The sequence below is a fragment of the Myotis lucifugus genome, unplaced genomic scaffold (assembly GCF_000147115.1).
Source record: "Myotis lucifugus unplaced genomic scaffold, Myoluc2.0 scaffold_396, whole genome shotgun sequence".
NCBI lineage: Eukaryota > Metazoa > Chordata > Mammalia > Chiroptera > Vespertilionidae > Myotis > Myotis lucifugus.
This window is the reverse complement of record NW_005871444.1, coordinates 785,768-804,852: the sequence shown is the minus strand read 5'-3', so window position 1 is coordinate 804,852 and position 19,085 is coordinate 785,768. Positions and strand designations below refer to the sequence as shown.

At 35.5% G+C, this 19,085-nt stretch overlaps 1 protein-coding gene and 1 pseudogene across 8 annotated transcripts in view; both read left to right on the top strand.

Moving 5' to 3' along the window:
* The window catches only part of SUZ12 (SUZ12 polycomb repressive complex 2 subunit), a 45,363-nt gene extending 32,883 nt beyond the window's left edge, over nucleotides 1-12,480 (top strand). For 4 of the 8 annotated variants that reach the window (XM_023743503.1, XM_023743502.1, XM_023743505.1 and 1 more), the window contains 7 exons: nucleotides 3,194-3,371; nucleotides 5,443-5,534; nucleotides 5,673-5,882; nucleotides 6,762-6,919; nucleotides 7,249-7,447; nucleotides 7,903-7,982; nucleotides 10,019-12,480. In XM_023743503.1, coding sequence (XP_023599271.1) covers nucleotides 3,194-3,371; nucleotides 5,443-5,534; nucleotides 5,673-5,882; nucleotides 6,762-6,919; nucleotides 7,249-7,447; nucleotides 7,903-7,982; nucleotides 10,019-10,364 — 1,263 coding nt within the window. In that variant the 3' untranslated portion in view covers nucleotides 10,365-12,480. Of the gene's footprint in view, nucleotides 1-3,193; nucleotides 3,372-5,442; nucleotides 5,535-5,672; nucleotides 5,883-6,761; nucleotides 6,920-7,248; nucleotides 7,448-7,869; nucleotides 7,983-10,018 lie in introns of all 8 variants that reach the window. The other 4 variants (XR_002826118.1, XM_006102059.3, XM_014467431.2 and 1 more) reach the window with 4 other exon arrangements.
* LOC111823114 lies at nucleotides 2,437-2,845 on the top strand (annotated as a pseudogene).
* Nucleotides 12,481-19,085: the final 6,605 nt, after the last annotated feature.

The following is a 19,085-nucleotide window of genomic DNA, read 5'->3' as shown; positions in this document are numbered from 1 at the left end:
TAGGCATCCATACATTTCTTAAATAGGCAGGCTCAACAAAGTGTCATTTATTTCTAAATATAAGATCATTGTACCATCACAAGCAAAATCCTCAAAAAGATTTTTTTAAGCCTTAAAATTAGTTTTAAGTAATCCTAGAATAACGTGTAATAATACTAAGGAATATTACGGAAAAGTTTCCAGAGAACCTTTACTTAACAGGGGGTAGAACATACTATAAACGTAATAGAACTTAAATGATACGATATAAGCAGATCAGGAAGCATAGTTCTGAAATGGTTTCATATACATTTGAAATTTAGTCATGATAAAATTGGTGGTACATCTGTGTGGGAAAGACTGTTCATTAATTGTGACAGAATTGGTCTCTAGCCATCTGGAAATAAACTTAGACCTAAGAAATTCCAGAAGGCTCATAAATGTAAATGTAGAAATAAATAATGCATAACAAAAAATGTAGATGAATATTCATATAATCTTGTTCTGAGGAAAGCTCTTCTAAGTGTGATGCAACAGGTAGAAAGCATAAAAAAATTACTAAAAGTGGGTTATTTCTACATGCAAATAACTAAATTTAAAATATGGGTTGGGGAAATATTTGTAACTTATAAAAGGCTATTATTACGAATACCTAGGCTTATAACTCAATAACAAAAAGATAAGCAATCAAATTAGAAAAATGGGTAGAGGATAGGTAGTTTTTATGTTTTTAAAAAATATGTTTTATTTATTTTAGAGAGAGAGGCAGGAAGAGAGAGATAGAAATATCTACAAGAGAGAAATATCAACATCAATTGGCTGCCTCCTGCATACTCTCCAACTGGGGATTGAGCTCCCAACCCTGCCATGTGCCCTGAACAGGAATCGAACCCGTGACCTCTTGGTGCATGGGTCGACACTCAACTACTGATCCACACCAGCTGAGCTCAGGCAGTTCTTAAAGCAACAAATATAGATGGCCAGCAAATTCATTCTTACTAGTATTAAAAAACATGCAAACAAAATCAGAGATAATTACTTTTGACTGCTCGTATGACAACAGTTTTAAAGATTGATAGTTCATAGTTGGATATGTGAGGACACATACTTTCAAATAATGCTTTAAGAATAAGTTGGTAAACCTTACTGGAGGGCAGATGGACAATATGGATAAAAATGATAAAGTTTGTTAGGTTTATCCATGAGAAAATAAAGGTTGTATTTATATGAATTGTTAGTTTTTCCCAAGAAATTGTTTGAGGCAATATGAAATGGCATCCTTTTGAGTCAGATCATATGGATTTCTTTCTTTTTAAAAGCTCTGTGGTATTCTGTCCCATAATTTACTAAACCAATGCCATTTTAATATATAATTTGGTTATTATAATTCATGTAAAATCTTTTTGTTTTAAAAAATGTAGTGAATATATTTGTACATGTATCTTTTTGCATTGCAAATCCTATATAATAAAAAGCTAATTTGCAAGTTGACCAAACGGTGGAACAACTAGTCGCTATGATGCACACTGACCACCAGGGGGCAGGTACTCAATGCAGGAGCTGCCCCCTGGTGGTCAGTGGGAGCACTGCTCCTCCAGAAGCCAAACTCATGGTTGGCGAATGCAGTGGTGGTGGTGGGAGCCTCTCCCACCTCCGAGGCAGTCAGACATCCCCTGAGGGCTCCTGGACTGAGGGACACCCCCTCCCCACAAGTGTACAAATTTTCATGTACAGGGCCTCTAGTATGTTGTGAAGATTAGTTCCTAAATATGGACTTACTAGATCAAAACTAGTTTATCTGACCACATTTTTACCTCTTTCCAGTCTAAAATTATAGCTTTAAGATAATTATTTGTAATAAAGATGTAGAAGGAGTTAAGGCTTGTATGGCAGTGAAATAAACAGGAGCTCATATGTCCAAGAGGTGGTTGGGTTTAGAACTCAAGTATAAACAATGGAGAACCAATTTGGGATCATTGGCCTAATAATAGGTAAATCCTTAAGGATGGGTGAGAGGTAGAGGCACATAGCTAAATGTTACTAGGAGCTAAGAAGACCAAGAGAAGATACTAAGTAGTTTTATAAGTGATTAGAGGTGGAGGAGGAGAGCCAAGAAAGTAGTCATCAAACAGTGTCTAAAAACTGGCAGGCTTTAGGTACTACAGTTTACTTGATGTGTTTTTTTTTAATATATATTTTATTGATTTTTTACAGAGAGGAAGGGAGAGAGGGATAGAGAGTTAGAAACATCGATGAGAGAGAAACATCGATCAGCTGCCTCCTGCACACTCCCCACAGGGTATGTGCCCGCATCTAAGGTACATGCCTTTGACCGGAATCGAACCTGGGACCTTTCAGTCAGCAGGCCGACGCTCTATCCACTGAGCCAAACCGGTTAGGGCTTGATGTTTTTTTAAAAATATTCTAAGGAGGTATATTTGAGCTCACTTAGACACCATGAACAAAGCTCACCCTCTCGAGTTAAAACATTTATAGACAAGAAGTTACTGAAATTAAATGGTGGCAGACATGTCCAAGGAATATTGCAGGGATTTGATCCCTTTATGAATCTTGTGATAGATGAATGTGTGGAGATGGCAACTGGTGGGCAATAGAACAATATTGGAATAGTGGTAATACGAGGAAAAAGTATCATCATGTTAGAAGTCTTGGAAGAGTATAAAGAATGGATGTAGTCACCAGAGAAATCAACTGCTTCCACATGTCCCCTCTCCACAGCACCTGTTTTACTACAATATAAAAATCGAGTCCTGTTCATTTTCACATTGAACTTTTGTTAAAAAAAACTTTTGTATTGGTCTAGAAAAAAACAGTCTAAATTGGTTACCAATATAAAAATGGCAAGATTCCCAATTAGAACTTGGATTTCTGACTTCTTTTGAAAAATCTGAAAATGTGGCTGTGCTGGGCCAATGTTTGTGTCTGGCAATAATTCAGCTACTGCTCATAAGTTGCTGTCTTTTTTAGACAACTTGAACACTCCAATACTATGCTCTCTACTGTGCTGTACATTTACATGACTCACCTGGCCATTGATGTAGGCATTTTGGGTTTCAAGAAAAAAGTCTGTTGATTTAATTATAATGTAATTAAATTATAAATTAACTTTTAATAAATATTTAAGTTTCTACAGTTTCTTTCAATTTGTTATATGGAATCTTCCTTTATTCTTTTCATGTTTTTTCTTTTTTAGAGGCTGCCTCCATTTGAAACATTTTCTCAGGGACCTACGTTACAGTTCACTCTTCGTTGGACAGGAGAGACCAATGATAAATCTACAGCTCCTATTGCCAAGCCTCTTGCCACTAGAAATTCAGAGAGTCTCCATCAAGAAAACAAGCCTGGTTCAGTTAAACCTACTCAAACTATTGGTAAGAAGACATTGTTGTCAAAATAATGTTTTACAGAGTTAGTTAGGGTTTAGGCTTTAGATTAATTTTTGGTCATTTGCTCTAAAAATTATTCTTTGGGAAATATTTGACTTATTAGAGAAACAAACTATGAGCCAGGATAGTAAAGTTTTGTGTTAAAGCACATATTAACAGTATTTTATCCAAAACCTTTGTGTAAGGTGTGTCTGGGACTTATTTTTTATTTTATTTTATTTTATTTTATTTTATTTTAGAAGCATGATATAGTATATATGCCATATATAACACCTCCAAATGAGGTCTATAGATAGCCTATGCCAGTTTAGGACAGGTTTTTCCACTAAATTATTTTGCCTCAAATTCGTGAGGGAAACTATTGGTTTTCAGAGCTTTTAGGATTTTGAAATTGCAGGTTGGTAATAGAGCTTTGGGATTGTATGTTTTTTATAATTCATGTAAAATTTTGTATATGTTGTAGAACTGAATTCAATGTTTCAGAGTGTTTTTATAATATTAGAGCTGGAAGTGGGTCATTATAACCTGAATTTTGCCAGGTTAAATTTTGAGTAATTTTTTAAGAGGGAAAACTTTTACAAATGTAGTTAGCTCTGCTGAGTTAAGGTCCAGGTTGCACTGATCTGTCATTTTGTGTCTGCCTGATAGGAACACTGCCTTTACCTGAGGTTATCCAAGTCTAAGTCTGTTAAAGAAGGCAGAAGACTTATAAGTTCCCTGTCTTTGACCCCTCATGCCCATTTATTGTGTGCAAGTCATTATAAAAGTCAGATTAAAAAGCTAGAAAAAACGGCTGTGTCAGAGAAAATATTTCTCAAGTAAATTCTGTCACTTCTCAAAATATTTTGTGGCCAGCCAGTCAGATAGGTAAAAGAGTTTAAAAGAAAATGAGAAAAAAATTTTATACAAAATTGTATCTGTAAAATACTTAGTTATGTCAGAGAAAATAAAAACATTTTAAGTATGTAAGTAAGTATACCAAAATTATTAATGGTGATTATTTTTTGGATTTGGAATGATATTAATACAATCATTTTTTATTTTTTTAATATATTGATCTCAAAGTGAAAGGGAGAGAGAGAGAGTCATTGATTGGCTGCCTCCTGCACGCCCCCTACTGGGGGGTCAATCCCACAACCCAGGCATGTGCCCCCAACCGGAATCAAACCCGGGACTCTTCAGTCCACAGGCCAGTGATCTATCCACTGAGCCAAACCGGCTAAGGCTTAATACAATCATTTTTTAAAATATATGTTTTTATGATTTTTCAGAGAGAGAGGAAGAAGGGGGGAGAGAGAGAGAAATATCAATCAGTTGCTTCCTGCACGCCCCCTATTGGGGATCAAGCCTGCTACCCTGGCATGTGCCCAGACTGGGAATCAAACTGGTGACCTCTTAGTGCATGGAATGACACTCAATGTGCTGAGCCACACTGGCTGGGCAATATACAATCATTTTTTACTTAATTTATGTTAAACCAGCACTTAATGGATATCTGCTCACTAAACCACACTCTGACCTCAAAGTCCTTAAAACATTACAGTGACTATATATAATTACTTGGAGTTACTTTTCTAATGATATAGGACATAAGAGATGGTTTTTTAAATACGTTTTATTGATTTTTTACAGAGAGGAAGGGAGAAGGAGAGGGGGATAGAGAGTTAGAAACATTGATGAGAGAGAAACATCGATTCAGCTGCCTCCTGCACACCTCCTACTGGGGATGTGCCTGCAACCAAGGTACATGCCCTTGACCGGAATCGAACCTGGGACCCTTCAGTTCGCAGGCCGACGCTCTATCCACAGAGCCAAACCGGTTAGGGCAAGAGGTTGTTTTTAAAGGAAAAGTATGGCTCTTGCCAATAAAGACCTAAATGTATGATCAGGAGTATTGATTAAGTGGGATTGTTCCCCTGAGGATAAGAACAAAAACTGTACTAAAAACCACAAGTAGAATTCTGTGAAACCTTTAATGTTTAATTATTTTCACAAAGGTATATTATCTCACTTAGAAGCAAATATTGGCATTAAATATAAAAGTATGTATTTTCAGCTGTTAAAGAATCATTGACTACAGATCTACAAACGAGGAAAGAAAAAGATACTTCAAATGAAAACCGACAAAAATTAAGAATATTTTATCAGGTAATAATAGCTGAACCAGTTACATAAGTAATTATGAAATGCCTTTGTTGTGCATGTTTACGTATGAAATATTTTGGATATTTAAGTAAAAAGACTATCTCTGATTTTTCTTTTGATTTGTTTTAACTATTTTTAAAGGGGATATTGAAAAAAAGTTTTGAGATGTGTAAGTTGGAGCTTTCCTTTTTTTATTTTATTTTAAAGTTCCTTTATAACAACAATACAAGACAACAGACTGAAGCAAGAGATGACCTACATTGCCCTTGGTGCACTCTGAACTGCCGAAAACTTTATAGTTTACTCAAGCATCTTAAACTGTGCCACAGCAGGTTTATCTTCAATTATGTTGTATGTAACTTTTTTTTTCTTACTAATATATATATAAGACAATTTGACTTTCCAAAATTGTACTTGGTACAAAATACCAAAATTTCTGCTTTTGGGTGGATTGCTATGTATGTTAATTACAGTGAATGGTTCGGTTTACATATAATGCACCTATATTGACTCACATTAATCCTCACACCAACTTTTTGAATTAAGTGGTGATTTCCTTATTCTTGTTCAGATGAGAAATAATTTGTAAAAAGTTATGAAGCCAATAAATGGCATAGTCAGGATTTTAACATAGATCTTTTTGTTGTTTGTTAATCCTCACCCAAGGATATTTTTTCCATTGATTTTTAGAGTGTGGGAGGCAGAAGAGAGAGAGAAACGTCATTGTTGTGAGACACATGGATTGGTTGCCCCCTGCAAGTGCCCCAACCTAGGCTGGGGATTAAACCTGCAACCAGGTATGTGCCCTTGACCGGGAATCTAACCTGCTACCCTTTACTGCGAGGGCCAATGCTCTAACCAATAAGCTACACAAGCCAGGGCTTAACACAGATCCCTTTTTGAAAATTTTTTTTATTGCTTTCAGGGAGGGTGGGAGAGATAGAAACATCAATGATGGGAGAGAATCATTGATTGGCACACCCCCTCCTGGGGATTGATCCCACAGCCTGAGCATGTGCCGTGATCGGACATTGAACCGTGACCTCCTGGTTCATAGGTTAATGCTCAACAACTGAGCCACATTAGATCTTTTTTGTTCTAGGTTCTCTGATTTCCTTTTCACCATGCTAAAAACTACAGCACTTTTTAAATTAATTAAATTGGAGTGATGGGTATTTAGGGTAGAATAATATTTTCTTTTCCTAAAATCCTTGCCATTTTTGTTAACAGTATCATCCAAAAGGTGCTAGGATAGATGTTTCTATCAACGAGTGTTATGATGGCTCCTATGCAGGAAATCCTCAGGATATTCATCGCCAACCTGGATTTGCTTTTAGTCGCAATGGACCTGTAAAGAGAACGCCTATCACACACATTCTTGTGTGCAGGTAGGTAGAAAGGTCACACAAGTTATTCTCTGGATTTTATTGATGACGGTGGAAGAACAGATGGGGCAGTAGCTAATTCTCTGAGTGGTATACTGCTTTATCAACCTCCCTGGCTCCTGCTTCTATAAGGGTTTCTCACTTCCTCCTTACAGCTTTTCCCTGTGTTTTAAATGTTAATGTCACTATTGCTGCAGTGGTTGTGGGGATTAAATAATGCTCCTAGTAGATCTAGGTACAAAACCCCTGAGAAAAGTATGTAATCTATTTGGGTGATGTGAAATATAAAGAACCCTATCAATTGATATTACATCAACATTTCTTTTCATTAGGCCAAAACGAACAAAAGCAAGCATGTCTGAATTTCTTGAATCTGAAGATGGAGAAGTAGAACAGCAACGAACATACAGTAGCGGACACAATCGTCTGTATTTCCATAGTGATACTTGTTTACCTCTCCGTCCACAAGAAATGGAAGTAGATAGTGAAGATGAAAAAGATCCTGAATGGCTAAGAGAAAAAACCATTACAGTAATTATTACTGTTATCATTATTGACAATGATTTTAGAATTTAATGATTAAAAGGTTTTTGTTTGAAAACTATTAATTGTTTAATATGAATTAAACTTTTGACTTTGTGAAGGAACTTTTTCTAAATTAAGGAATTCAGATATGCACATTTTATAACTGTCTCATTTAAACAGTTACCAGGTGAAGAAATACAGGTTTTCTTATGATTTTTATAGTGTGTTCATTGTATTTATAGGTAACCAGTACGTAACTTAGGAATTCCTTTTTAAAATTACTGCTTAAACAGAAGTGGTTTTTAAGAAACGTTGCCACTTTGCTGTATAAATAAGTTGTGGTATTTTTAGTTATAAAAATCTGTTTTTGACATTCTCACAATTTTTTCTTAGAAATAATATTTATATTATTTCTCTGCATTTAATAGGTGTTTTCTTTTTTAAATTTTTTTTATTTTTAGCAAATTGAGGAATTTTCTGATGTTAATGAAGGAGAGAAAGAAGTGATGAAACTATGGAATCTCCATGTCATGAAGCATGGGTAGGGTATTTCTAAATTTAAATATTCCATTTCCTTTATATTCTTTTTACTGCTTCACATTCTATAAATCTACTTGTGTTAGAATCTTATATAAAATTCCGTTAATTTAGATACACTGTGTCCTAAATCTTATCCTAATCCAAAGTATTATAATTGCATAGAGAAAAATGGTGATGCTCAGAGAACGTATCAGGAAAGTGCTAGCTCTTCAGCAGATTTTTATTTTTAATATGTCCCTTTTTAATGACCCAATTTTTATTCCTTTTATTGCCAGAGAATACAAAAAGTAAATGCCATGTGCTATATTCCTGGAAATCCTGAAAATTACTTATCACAGTTATTACCACAATTTTAAAAATTGCTTAATCAGAGTAAAATATAGTTTTTTTGATTTACTACCATTTCATAGGAGGCAAGGTAAAACAATCCTATTTCTCATGCCTTTGTCACTACATGTTCCAAAGCATTCTTCTGCAGATCTGCCTCCTTCCCTATGTGAACTATTTTCCTGTGACTACATTTTCTTCTCTGCCTTCATTATTATTAGATCCTCATTTGAGATTTTCTTCTATAGTACAAGCATCCAAAGTTTTTCATTTATAGATAGTGAAATAAATGGGAGGGAATACTTTTGTTTCCTTACTCTTGGTGAGTGAAGGGTTATTGGTACATAAAGATGTCTGGTTGTATGGCCTGTAGCATTTTTTTATATACTGCCTTCATCTAAGAACCAGAGGCCCAGAGCATGACATTCGTGCACTGGGCGGGTGGGGGTGGTGGAGGGAGCGTCCCCCCCAGTCCAGCCTACACCCTCTCACAGGTCCGGGACCCCATGGGGGATGTCTGACTGCCGGGTTAGGCCTGCTCCCTCTAAGCCGGCAGTCGGACATCCCCCAAGGGGTCCTTAGTGCTGCTATGGAGGCGGGAGAGGCTCCCGCCACTGTGCTCACCAGCTGTGAGCCTGGCTTCTGTCTGAGCAGTGCTCCCCCTGTGGGAGCACACTGACCACCAGGGGGCAGGTGCTCATCGCAGGAGCTGCCCCCTGGTGGTCAGTGTGTGTCATAGCGACTGGTCATTCTGCTGTTTGGTCGATTTGCATATTAGCCTTTTATTATAAAGGATAGTCTTCACATGATTAGTGGGTACTGAAAAAGGAAAAGAGGAAGATGGCAGATCACATATGGCTTGTATAGCTTTAAGTATTTATATCTAGCTTTTTACAGAAAATGTTTGCCTGGTCCCCCAGTCTAGGGGTACTAAGGAGTAAAGTATGTATGCAGAAGTTTGGGTTAAATGTTTTTCCTTTTGTCCTGATAATGCCAGTTTCAAGGTAGAATTTTAGTCACATTACTTTATTGAGTTCTATTTTAATTCTTTGATCTAAATGTATTAGCACAATTCTTGGGGTTCATTGTATACTGACATTATAAAGAGGCAAATAGTTGGGCAAACTATTTGGGTATTTAAAAACCTTCAGGCAGGCCTTTTGGGACTCTGTTGGACACTCAGTTCCTGTGGATAACAGAGCCATTCTCCTATTTCTCTCAAATTTTATTCATTGTATATACCCTCAATTCACTTTCCACCAACACAACCACACTGTGCCATATTTATTTGTTGTGATATCTTCATTTTTTTAGAGGTCTACCATGATCTGAAAATGTAGAAAAACATTGCTTCAGAAATAGGAAAGTATATCAAAATCAAGGGAGAAAATAAAGGAGATATTGTGTATATAGAGTTAATGAAAGTGCTACTGGCAAGAGAAAATGTTATACTTTCAATACTGCTGTATGTAATTAGGAAAAACAGAAATGATACTATTTAAACTCTGATTTAATCACATCCCTTTAAATATTTTAAATACTAAGCTCATTCAGGTTACTGAATCTCACATTTACTATAGTGTTACTTCTTGCTAAATCATCGCTTACTAGATTTGGATAGTCTTAGTGTCCTATAATGGTTATCACTGTTCCACTTGACAAAAATGCTTTGTATCGTTATTGATGTTTTGTGTTGTTTTTGTTAAATAGGTTTATTGCTGACAATCAAATGAATCACGCCTGTATGCTGTTTGTAGAAAACTATGGACAGAAAATAATTAAGAAGAATTTATGTCGAAACTTCATGCTTCATCTAGTCAGCATGCATGACTTTAATCTTATTAGCATAATGTCAATAGATAAAGCTGTTACCAAGCTCCGTGAAATGCAGCAAAAACTAGAGAAAGGAGAATCTGCTTCACCTGCAAATGAAGATATCACTGAAGAACAAAATGGGACAGCAAATGGATTTAGTGAAATTAACTCAAAAGAGAAAGCTTCGGAAACAGATGGTGTCTCAGGGGTTTCAAAACAGAGCAAAAAGCAAAAACTCTGAGAAGAAACGGCCTAACCCTGTGTCGTGGACAAACACTGAAATTGCATTCTAGGGAGTTCAGCCTCTAGGAAGAGTTTTGTTTTTGTTTTTTAATCATAGATTCCAAACAGGCACTGTTAAGATGAAGTAAATGATTTCAACAAGGATATTTGTATCAGGGTTCTACTTCATTAGGCAGCATTACATGTATATCAGTTTTATTGATGTCATTACAACATTCTCTCGTTTGAGCATGAAAAGCAATACTTCAAAGAAAGTATTTTTTAACTTCAACAATTGTCTTATGAAATAAATCGATAATATAGAAATTATTTCATATATTTAAATTATAATTTTTTTGCATTTGTGACTGGCTGTTTTTCTGCTTTGTGAAATATTTTCTTGGGGAGGGAAAATTAGAATGTGATTCCCTTTTTTAAAAATTGAAGGTTTTTGTGAAATTATATTGCATTACCATTTGCAATCAAACCTTGATCCTTGATTTTGAAATCAATTTAAAATGAAAAATTACAACACTCAAGATATTTTGCATTGCATAAATTGATTTTACAATTTGAAAAAAGCACTTCTTCATCTTATGCCTGTTTGAGATGTTAATTTTTCACATTCGACAGTGAAATGTTAAGATTACTTACCATTTATTTTACGTTGATAATTTTAGTGTATTGCTCACCCAGTATATTTTTTTAAACTTGAACGTTTTACAGTTTGGTTTTTTTCTTCCCCCAGTTAGGTAAACACATGGAAAATTAAACTGTCCACATCTTTTCATTAGGATTGTAAACCAAGGGAAGAATTTGAGATATTGAAGATGCCACTTTTGAGGGAAGAAATGTTCTATAAAAATGAAACAGAAAGCATAACATTTTTCTCTTTACAAGGATGTCTTTGTAATGTGTTTCACGATTAGAATATCCAGTACAGATAAGCTGACTTGAATTGTTTTGAGCAATTTTGCCCTGTGTTATATGTGTTTTATGCACATATTTGCAGTTGGATTTTCTCCAACAGAAAGTGGTTTCACTACTGGCACATTAACAAGCACCAATAGATTTTTATTCCAACTTCAAGCACTGTGGTTGAGTAACATCACCTCAATTTTTTATTATCCTTAAAGATAATTGCATTTTCATATTCTTTATTTATAAAGGAACAATGCTGCTGTAAATACAGGTATTTTTAATTTCATTCCACCACCATCAGATGCAGTTCCCTATTTTGTTTAATGAAGGGATATATAAGCTTTCTAATGGTGTCTTCAGAAATTTATAAAATGTAAATACTGATTTGATTGGTCTTTAAGATGTGTTTAACTGTGAGGCTATTTAACTGATAGTGTGGATGTGCTTTGTCATCCAGTATTAAATTCTTAGTTATTCATTTTTGTGTTAAAAAGATAGGAAAGAGGGAAACTGCAGCTTTCATTACAGACCCCTTGATTGGTAAGCTCTCCAAATGATGAGTTACAGTAACTCTGATCACACCTATGGGTAGCAGATCTTGAGCATTTCTCTCCGGCTTTAATTTGCTAAAGCTGTGCACATATGTAAAAAAAAAATAGATTATTTTAGGGGAGATGTAGGTGTAGAAATTTTGCTTATGTCATTTCTTAAGCAGTAATGCTCTTAATGCTTAAAAGAAGGCTAGCATTGTTTGCACAAAAAGTTGGTGATTCCCTCCCCCAAATAGTAATGAAATTACTTCTGTTGAGTAAACTTTTTATGTCATCTTATAAGAGCTGAAAAAATCCCTTTGTTTCTATTTATAAAAAAATGCTTTTCTATATGTACCCTTGATAAGAGATTTTTGAAGAAATCATGTAAGATGATAAAGCATTTGAAAGGTACAGTAGATGTAAAAAAAATCAGTTTAAAAGAACGTTTGTTTTTACATTAAATGTTTATTTGAAATCAAATGATTTTGTACATAAAGTTCAATAATATAAAAGTTGTATTCTGTTTTGTTATTTTATGCATTGTTAAAGTGTGCACTAAGAGTTGGACTTGTTTAGGACAGTAAGGATCCAGAAGTACACCTATCAGAGCTGAAATTGAGAAAGGACTTACCAGCCTCCAGAACAATGAGAAATAAATGTCTGTTGTTTAAGCCAAAAAAAGAAAAAATTAATGTGAAACCTGCTTTCAATTTCAGTAACATCAATTTCAACTTGAGTATGTTATTTATGGTAATACCAAAATATATTTTTAAACTTATAGTTCAAAGTAATGTCAATATTAACAGTTATCTATCTTCGGTTGTGGATTCTCCCTTTTTTAAAAAAAAATATATTTTTATTGATTTGAGAGAGAAAGGAAGAGGGGGAGAGAGAGAGAAACATCAGTGATGAGAGAATCATTGATCGGCAGCTGTCTCTTGCATGCTCCACACTGGAGATCAAGCCCACAATCTAGACATGTGTCCTGACTGGGAGTCCAACCGTGACCTGGTTCATAGGTCAAACGCTCAACCACTGAGCCATGCCAGCTGGGCTAGTTCCTTTTTAATGAAAAAGAATTTATCTTGGCTCTCAAAAAGTTCAGACTAGAGTGGGATACAAATGATAGTTATAAAGTGATATTGTATAATAAAATTGTATACTACATTCCATGAGGTCAGGAGTTGTAGAAAACTTTAAAAGAGGGAGAACTTTACAGAAGAGTTGACAGTTCAGCTGTTCTTGCTTTATTTATTAACATTTCCCTGTACATGTTTTCGTGTATTCTTTGAACTGAGTGCCCCTGTATTTTCCCAAAGCTCATTATGTGTGTGTAAGCACTTGGTTCCTTTTCATTAGACCACTAACTCCCTCTCCCTGACTGTAGTACTGTCTAATGGTCTTAGTTGGTGCTCAGCTATTTAGTGATGTGATGAGGGCTTTACATGCCATGTTAAAAGTTTTGGGTTTCAAGCAGCATGAAGTATTTAGAGATTTACTGCACAGATACAAAAAGCCAATTTATATTTTAGGTGAGCCACAGCTGTAAGAATTTGGGAGGGGAGAATCTACATAGGAAGAAGTACTAGAATGCTATTGTTTTTTAATATATATTTTTTTACTGACTTCAGAGAGGAAGGGAGAAACCAATGATGAGAGAATCACTGATCGGCTGCCTCCTGCATGCCCCCTACTGGGGATTGAGCCCACAACCTGGGCATGTGCCCACAGCCAGAATCAAACCCAGGATGCCTCAGTCCACAGGCCAGTGCTCTTATCACTGAGCCAAACCAGCCAGGTCTAGAATGCTATTGTAATAGTCCAGGTAACACTGCCTGTTGTGAATTAAGTGCCCAAAAACTAATTGTTGAATGGTACTGCAGTATAGAGGAATGAGAGTAGAGTTTCCAAAAAAGAGGCAGTCCCACAACAGAAAATAAAATGGCAACTTCAAGGGAGGTTAAGTGATAGCAAACTGGTTTAATGAGTGTATTAAATATCTCCAACTCCTACTTTTCCAATCACAGAGTATAAAAAATGGGGCCATAGCAAGAGGGAAACGGGCAAAGGAAGAATTTGGGGGAGAGTGAATGGGAAGTTTGGGTATAACTATAGACAGGAAGAGACAAAAAAGACCAAAGATAAAAGTTACTAGAAAAAAGATCAAGAACAGCTGAACCCATCTTGCTAAAGATGAAAGTTTGCTAATATGGAAATAGGCACTCAAAACATTTCTGGTGGTAATTGAAAAATAAAACTTAAAAACCATTATTAGTACTAATGAGATAAGGAACAAAAGTAATATTCTATTTTAAAAATATTTTAACTACGATGAATTTTAAAGACATTTTTGGAAGATAAATTGGTACAACTTCTAGAGCAGTGGTTCTCAACCTTGGCTGCACATTAGAATCACCTGGGAATATTTTTAAAATCCTGATTTCTGGGCCTCATCCTCCGGAAATTGTTTCTTTGTTATGGGGTGGGGCCACAACATTAGTAACAAAGAAACAGAATTTCCGGAGGATGAGGCCCAGAAATCAGGATTTTAAAAATATTCCCAGGTGATTCTAATGTGCAGCCAAGATTGAGAACCACTGCTCTAGAGAGCATCACAATAGCCTGGCCAGAGTGACTCAGTTGGTTGAGCGTGCTGTGCACCGAAAGATTGCTGGTTCAATTCCTGGTCTAGGTACATACCTGAACCGCAGGCTTAGGATCAGGGCACTATGGAAGGAAACCGATCAATGTTTCTTGGTGAGGATTTAAGGATTTTAAATCACAATGCATTTAATCTTTGCCCTAACAACTCTATCTAGGACAGCGGTTCTCAACCTGTGGGTCTCGACCCCTTTGGCGGTCAAACGACCCTTTCACAGGGGTCGCCTAAGACCATCCTGCATATCAGATATTTACATTACGATTCATAACAGTAGCAACATTACAGTTATGAAGTAGCAACGAAAATAATTTTATGGTTGGGTCACAACATGAGGAACTGTATTTAAAGGACCAGAAGGTTGAGAACCACTGATCTAGGAGTATCCTACAGGCCAAGTAGGGAAACTGGACTTTTCATCCCACCAGACAATGATGAAGACCCCTACCCCTGTGGTGACAGGAGCCTGGACTTCCATTTCCACTAGCAGTAATGAGGCACCTCTCCCACTCTGATAGGGTGGTTCAGAAAAAGCCTGGTGGAGAGTGAGGACTTTGACCATGGCCTAGAATGATGGGGTAGTAATGAGGCAGTGCCCCTCCCCTCAATCTGCTCAAGTGGTGTCAAAAAGCCAGCTGACAGTCTCATAACAAAAATGTCCACATTTTAATAGAAAATCACTTGTCACAGCAAGAACCAGAAAGATCTCACACTGCACGAAGACAATGGGTATCAACACTAGGCTGACAAATAATAGAATTACCTGACAAAGATTTTAAAGCAATCGTATTAGTCTTCTCCAGAAAAAGAAAATCAATACAAGATTATGGAGAAATCCCACAATCTGCCTGCAAGGTGGGAACCCAGGAAAGCCAGTGATGTCATTCGATAGCCTAAAAGCCAGTGGTGTAGATGCCAGTCCAGATCCGAAGGCCCTAAAACCAGGAGTGCCGGAGGCAGAAGATCCACATCCCACCTCAACAGTCAGGCACAGTGAACTCAACCTTCCTCTGCTTTTTTGTTCTATTCAGGCCCTCAACAGACTGGATGATGCTCACCCACTACTTTCTTCAATCTATCAATTCAGATGCTAATCTTGTCCAGAAACATCCTCAGATACACACCCAGAAATAATGTTTGGCTACCTACCTGGACATCCCTTAGCCCAGTTAAGTAGACATATGACTAACCATCACAACCACCATAATAAAAATGTTTCAATGAATACACTGAAAAATGAAAAAATGAATAGCCTCAAGCAAAGAATATAGAACATCTTAGCAAAGAAATAGAAGATACAAAGAAGAGCCACATGGACATTTTAGAATTGAAAAATAAGAATAACAAAAAGCTCATAGATGGCCCAACAGAATGGCGGGAGGTGACAGAGGAAAGAATCAGTAAACTGTAAGACCAACAGAAATAGCCTGAGCTGAACAGACTTAAAAATAAACAGAACCTCAGAAACCAGTGGGACGAAAAAAGGGTAGAACTTGAAATAATGGCTGTAATCTTTCCAAATCTTTCCAAATTTGGCCATAGACATAAGCTAAAAATTCAAGAAGCTGAGGAAAACAAGGAATCTATGCAAACATAAAACACTGAATTTATAAAAACTAAAGAGGAAAAAAAAACAGTGAAAGCAACCAGAGAAAAATGACACTTTACCTACAAGGAAAAACAATAGCAGATTTTAAAAAATCAGAAACCAGGAGAAGTAGCATATCTTTCAAGTACTGAAAGAAAAGATTTGTTACCCCAGAATTCTATACTCAGTGAAAATATCCTTCAGGAATGAAAAAGAAATCAAGACATTCTCAGATGAAAGAAAACTAAGAATTTTACACCAGCAAACTTATCCTTAAAAGAATGGCTAAACAAAGTTCTCTAAACAGAAAAGAAATGATACAAGAAGGAATATTGGAACATCATGAACAAAGAAATAACATGGTAAAGAGAATACAGGTAAATACAATAGGCTTCTCATTTCTTCAGTTTTCTAAAATATTTTATGGTTAAAGCAAAATATCTTGAAAAAATATTTACTAGTAAGCATGAGAATTATGTTGTAAGTGGGGAAAGAATAAAGAAAGGTAAGGATTCTATGTTTTACTTGAACATAAAATAATGACAACACACTGAAAAGATATATAGATATATAATGGATAATTATATACAACATACATGTGTAATACATAATACAGATATACTAACGTATATATACATGTATATACATATATAGATATTATGTATATACTAATGCCTACAACTACTAAAGAAACTATATAAAGGGAGACTCTCAAAAACATAGATAAATCAAAATGAAATTCTAAAATATGTTCATGTAACCTTACAAGAATGAATAAAAAGGAAAGCAGAGAAATTAAGACCAGAGAGAACAGAAAACAGAGAAAAATGACAGACTTAAGACCCAACATATCAGTAACAAAATTATATGTAAATGATCTAAAACCAAATAAAACAGATTGACAGAGTAAACAAAAAAACAAAACCATAACCCAACTATATGATATCTATAAGAAACTATATAGACAAGTTGAAAGTAAAAGGATAGAAAATATATATCATGCAAACATTAATCAGCGGAAAGCTAGAGAGGCTATAGTAAACTAAGAAGCCAAGAAACTTACCAGAAAGATAGACATTTTGATAAAATGGTCAGTCCACCAAGAACATATAGAAATCCTAGGTAGGTATGCAGAAAACAAAAGAGCTGGAAAAACTGAGTCAAAAATTGACAGAACGAAAGGAAAAAGAGATAAATCCACAATTAGAATTTGAGACTTCTACATGCCCCTCTGAAAATTGACAGAGCAACTAGACAGAAAATTAGGAGTAGAACTCTACAACATCAGTCAACAGAATTTTGATCTACATTTAGAAAACATTCCACCCATTAACAGCAGACTAGTCTTTTCAAGTACCCAAAGAACATATACCAAGATTGACCATATCCTGGGGCATGACATAAACCTCACAAATTTAAAATAATTGAAATCGTACAGAATGTGTTCTCCAACCACAATATAATTAAGCTAGAAAGATAACAGGAAAATCTCCAAACACACTCGGAAACTAAAAAGATCTTTCTAGAAAATCCTTGGATCAAAGACAAAATCTCAAGAGGGAAGGAGGGCTGAGCTTATCAATTTGGCAGGATACAAGATAAACATATAAAGATCAATTCTATATATATTCAGAATTAGCATGTGGAAACCAAAATAAAAAATACAATGCCATTTAGTCACTAAAAACAAACAAACTTAGGTGTCAATGTAACAAAATATGTACAGAACTTGTATGTTGGGAACTATAAAATGCCAATTTAGCCCTAACCGGTTTGGCTCAGTGGATAGAGCATCAGCCTGCGGACTCAAGGGTCCCAGGTTCGATTCCGGTCAAGGGCATGTACCTTGATTGCAGGCACATCCGCAGTGGGGAGTGTGCAGGAGGCAGCTGATCGATGTTTCTCTCTCATCAATGTTTCTAACTCTCTATCCCTCTCCCTTCCTCTCTGTAAAAAAATCAATAAAATATATTTTAAAAATAAATAAATAAAATGCTGATTTAAAGAAATCAAAGATCTATATAGAAGGAACATATTGTGTTCATGAACTGGAAAATTCAACATAGTAAAGATGTCAACTCTTCCCAAATTGATACACAGGTTTAACACAATTTTCTATCAAAATTCCAGCAATATATATATATATATTTTGCAGGTAAAGATTACTCTAAAAGCTGCATGGGAAGACAACAGGACTGGAATAGCTAAAACAATTTGGAAAAAGATGAATTAGAAAGGAATCAGTCTACTACCTGATTGTAAAACATTATATAGCTCAGTGATCATACTGTGTGGTATTGGCAGAGGGATAGACTCATAGATAGATAGAACAGAACAGAGAACCCAGGAATAAACCCAACAAAAACTTTTGTTGACAAAAGTGCAAAAGCCATTCAATGGAGGAAAGATAGCCTTTGCAACAAATGGTGCTGGAGCAATTAGACATCTACATGAACAGATATGTTCCCAAATGAACTTTAACCTAAGTCTCACACCTTATACAAAAATTAAATCAAAATGGAGCACAGACTTAAATGTAAAATGTTAAACTATAATACTTTTAGGAAAAAACATAGGAGAAAATCTTTGGGATCTCGAGCTAGACAGAGTTCTTAGACCTGACACCAAAAGCCTAACCCGAGTATTTAAATTAGTTTCAGATTTCAAAATATTAAATGAAATCCACACCTGTCTAAAATTAAGTTAGGTTTAAGTCACTTCTATAAATAGGTAGATTCTAGAAGTATAAGACGCCATTCTCCAGTGGAGGATAAGAAATAAAGATGTTCAATAAATGTTTGCTGAATGAGGCAATAAGATGACATTCTGGAGAAAATAACTCATCTATATTCATCAATCAAACATTTATTGTGCATGTGTTATGTGTCAGGCACTGTGCTCAGTATCAGAGAATATAGTATAAGTAAACTTATATACAGAATATAAGTATACGTAACTTTTCACAAAAAACTCTACTCCCTCTTCTTAAAATATTAAAATTGGATTCAAGTATCATGCAAGAAAAAAAAAATACACTCA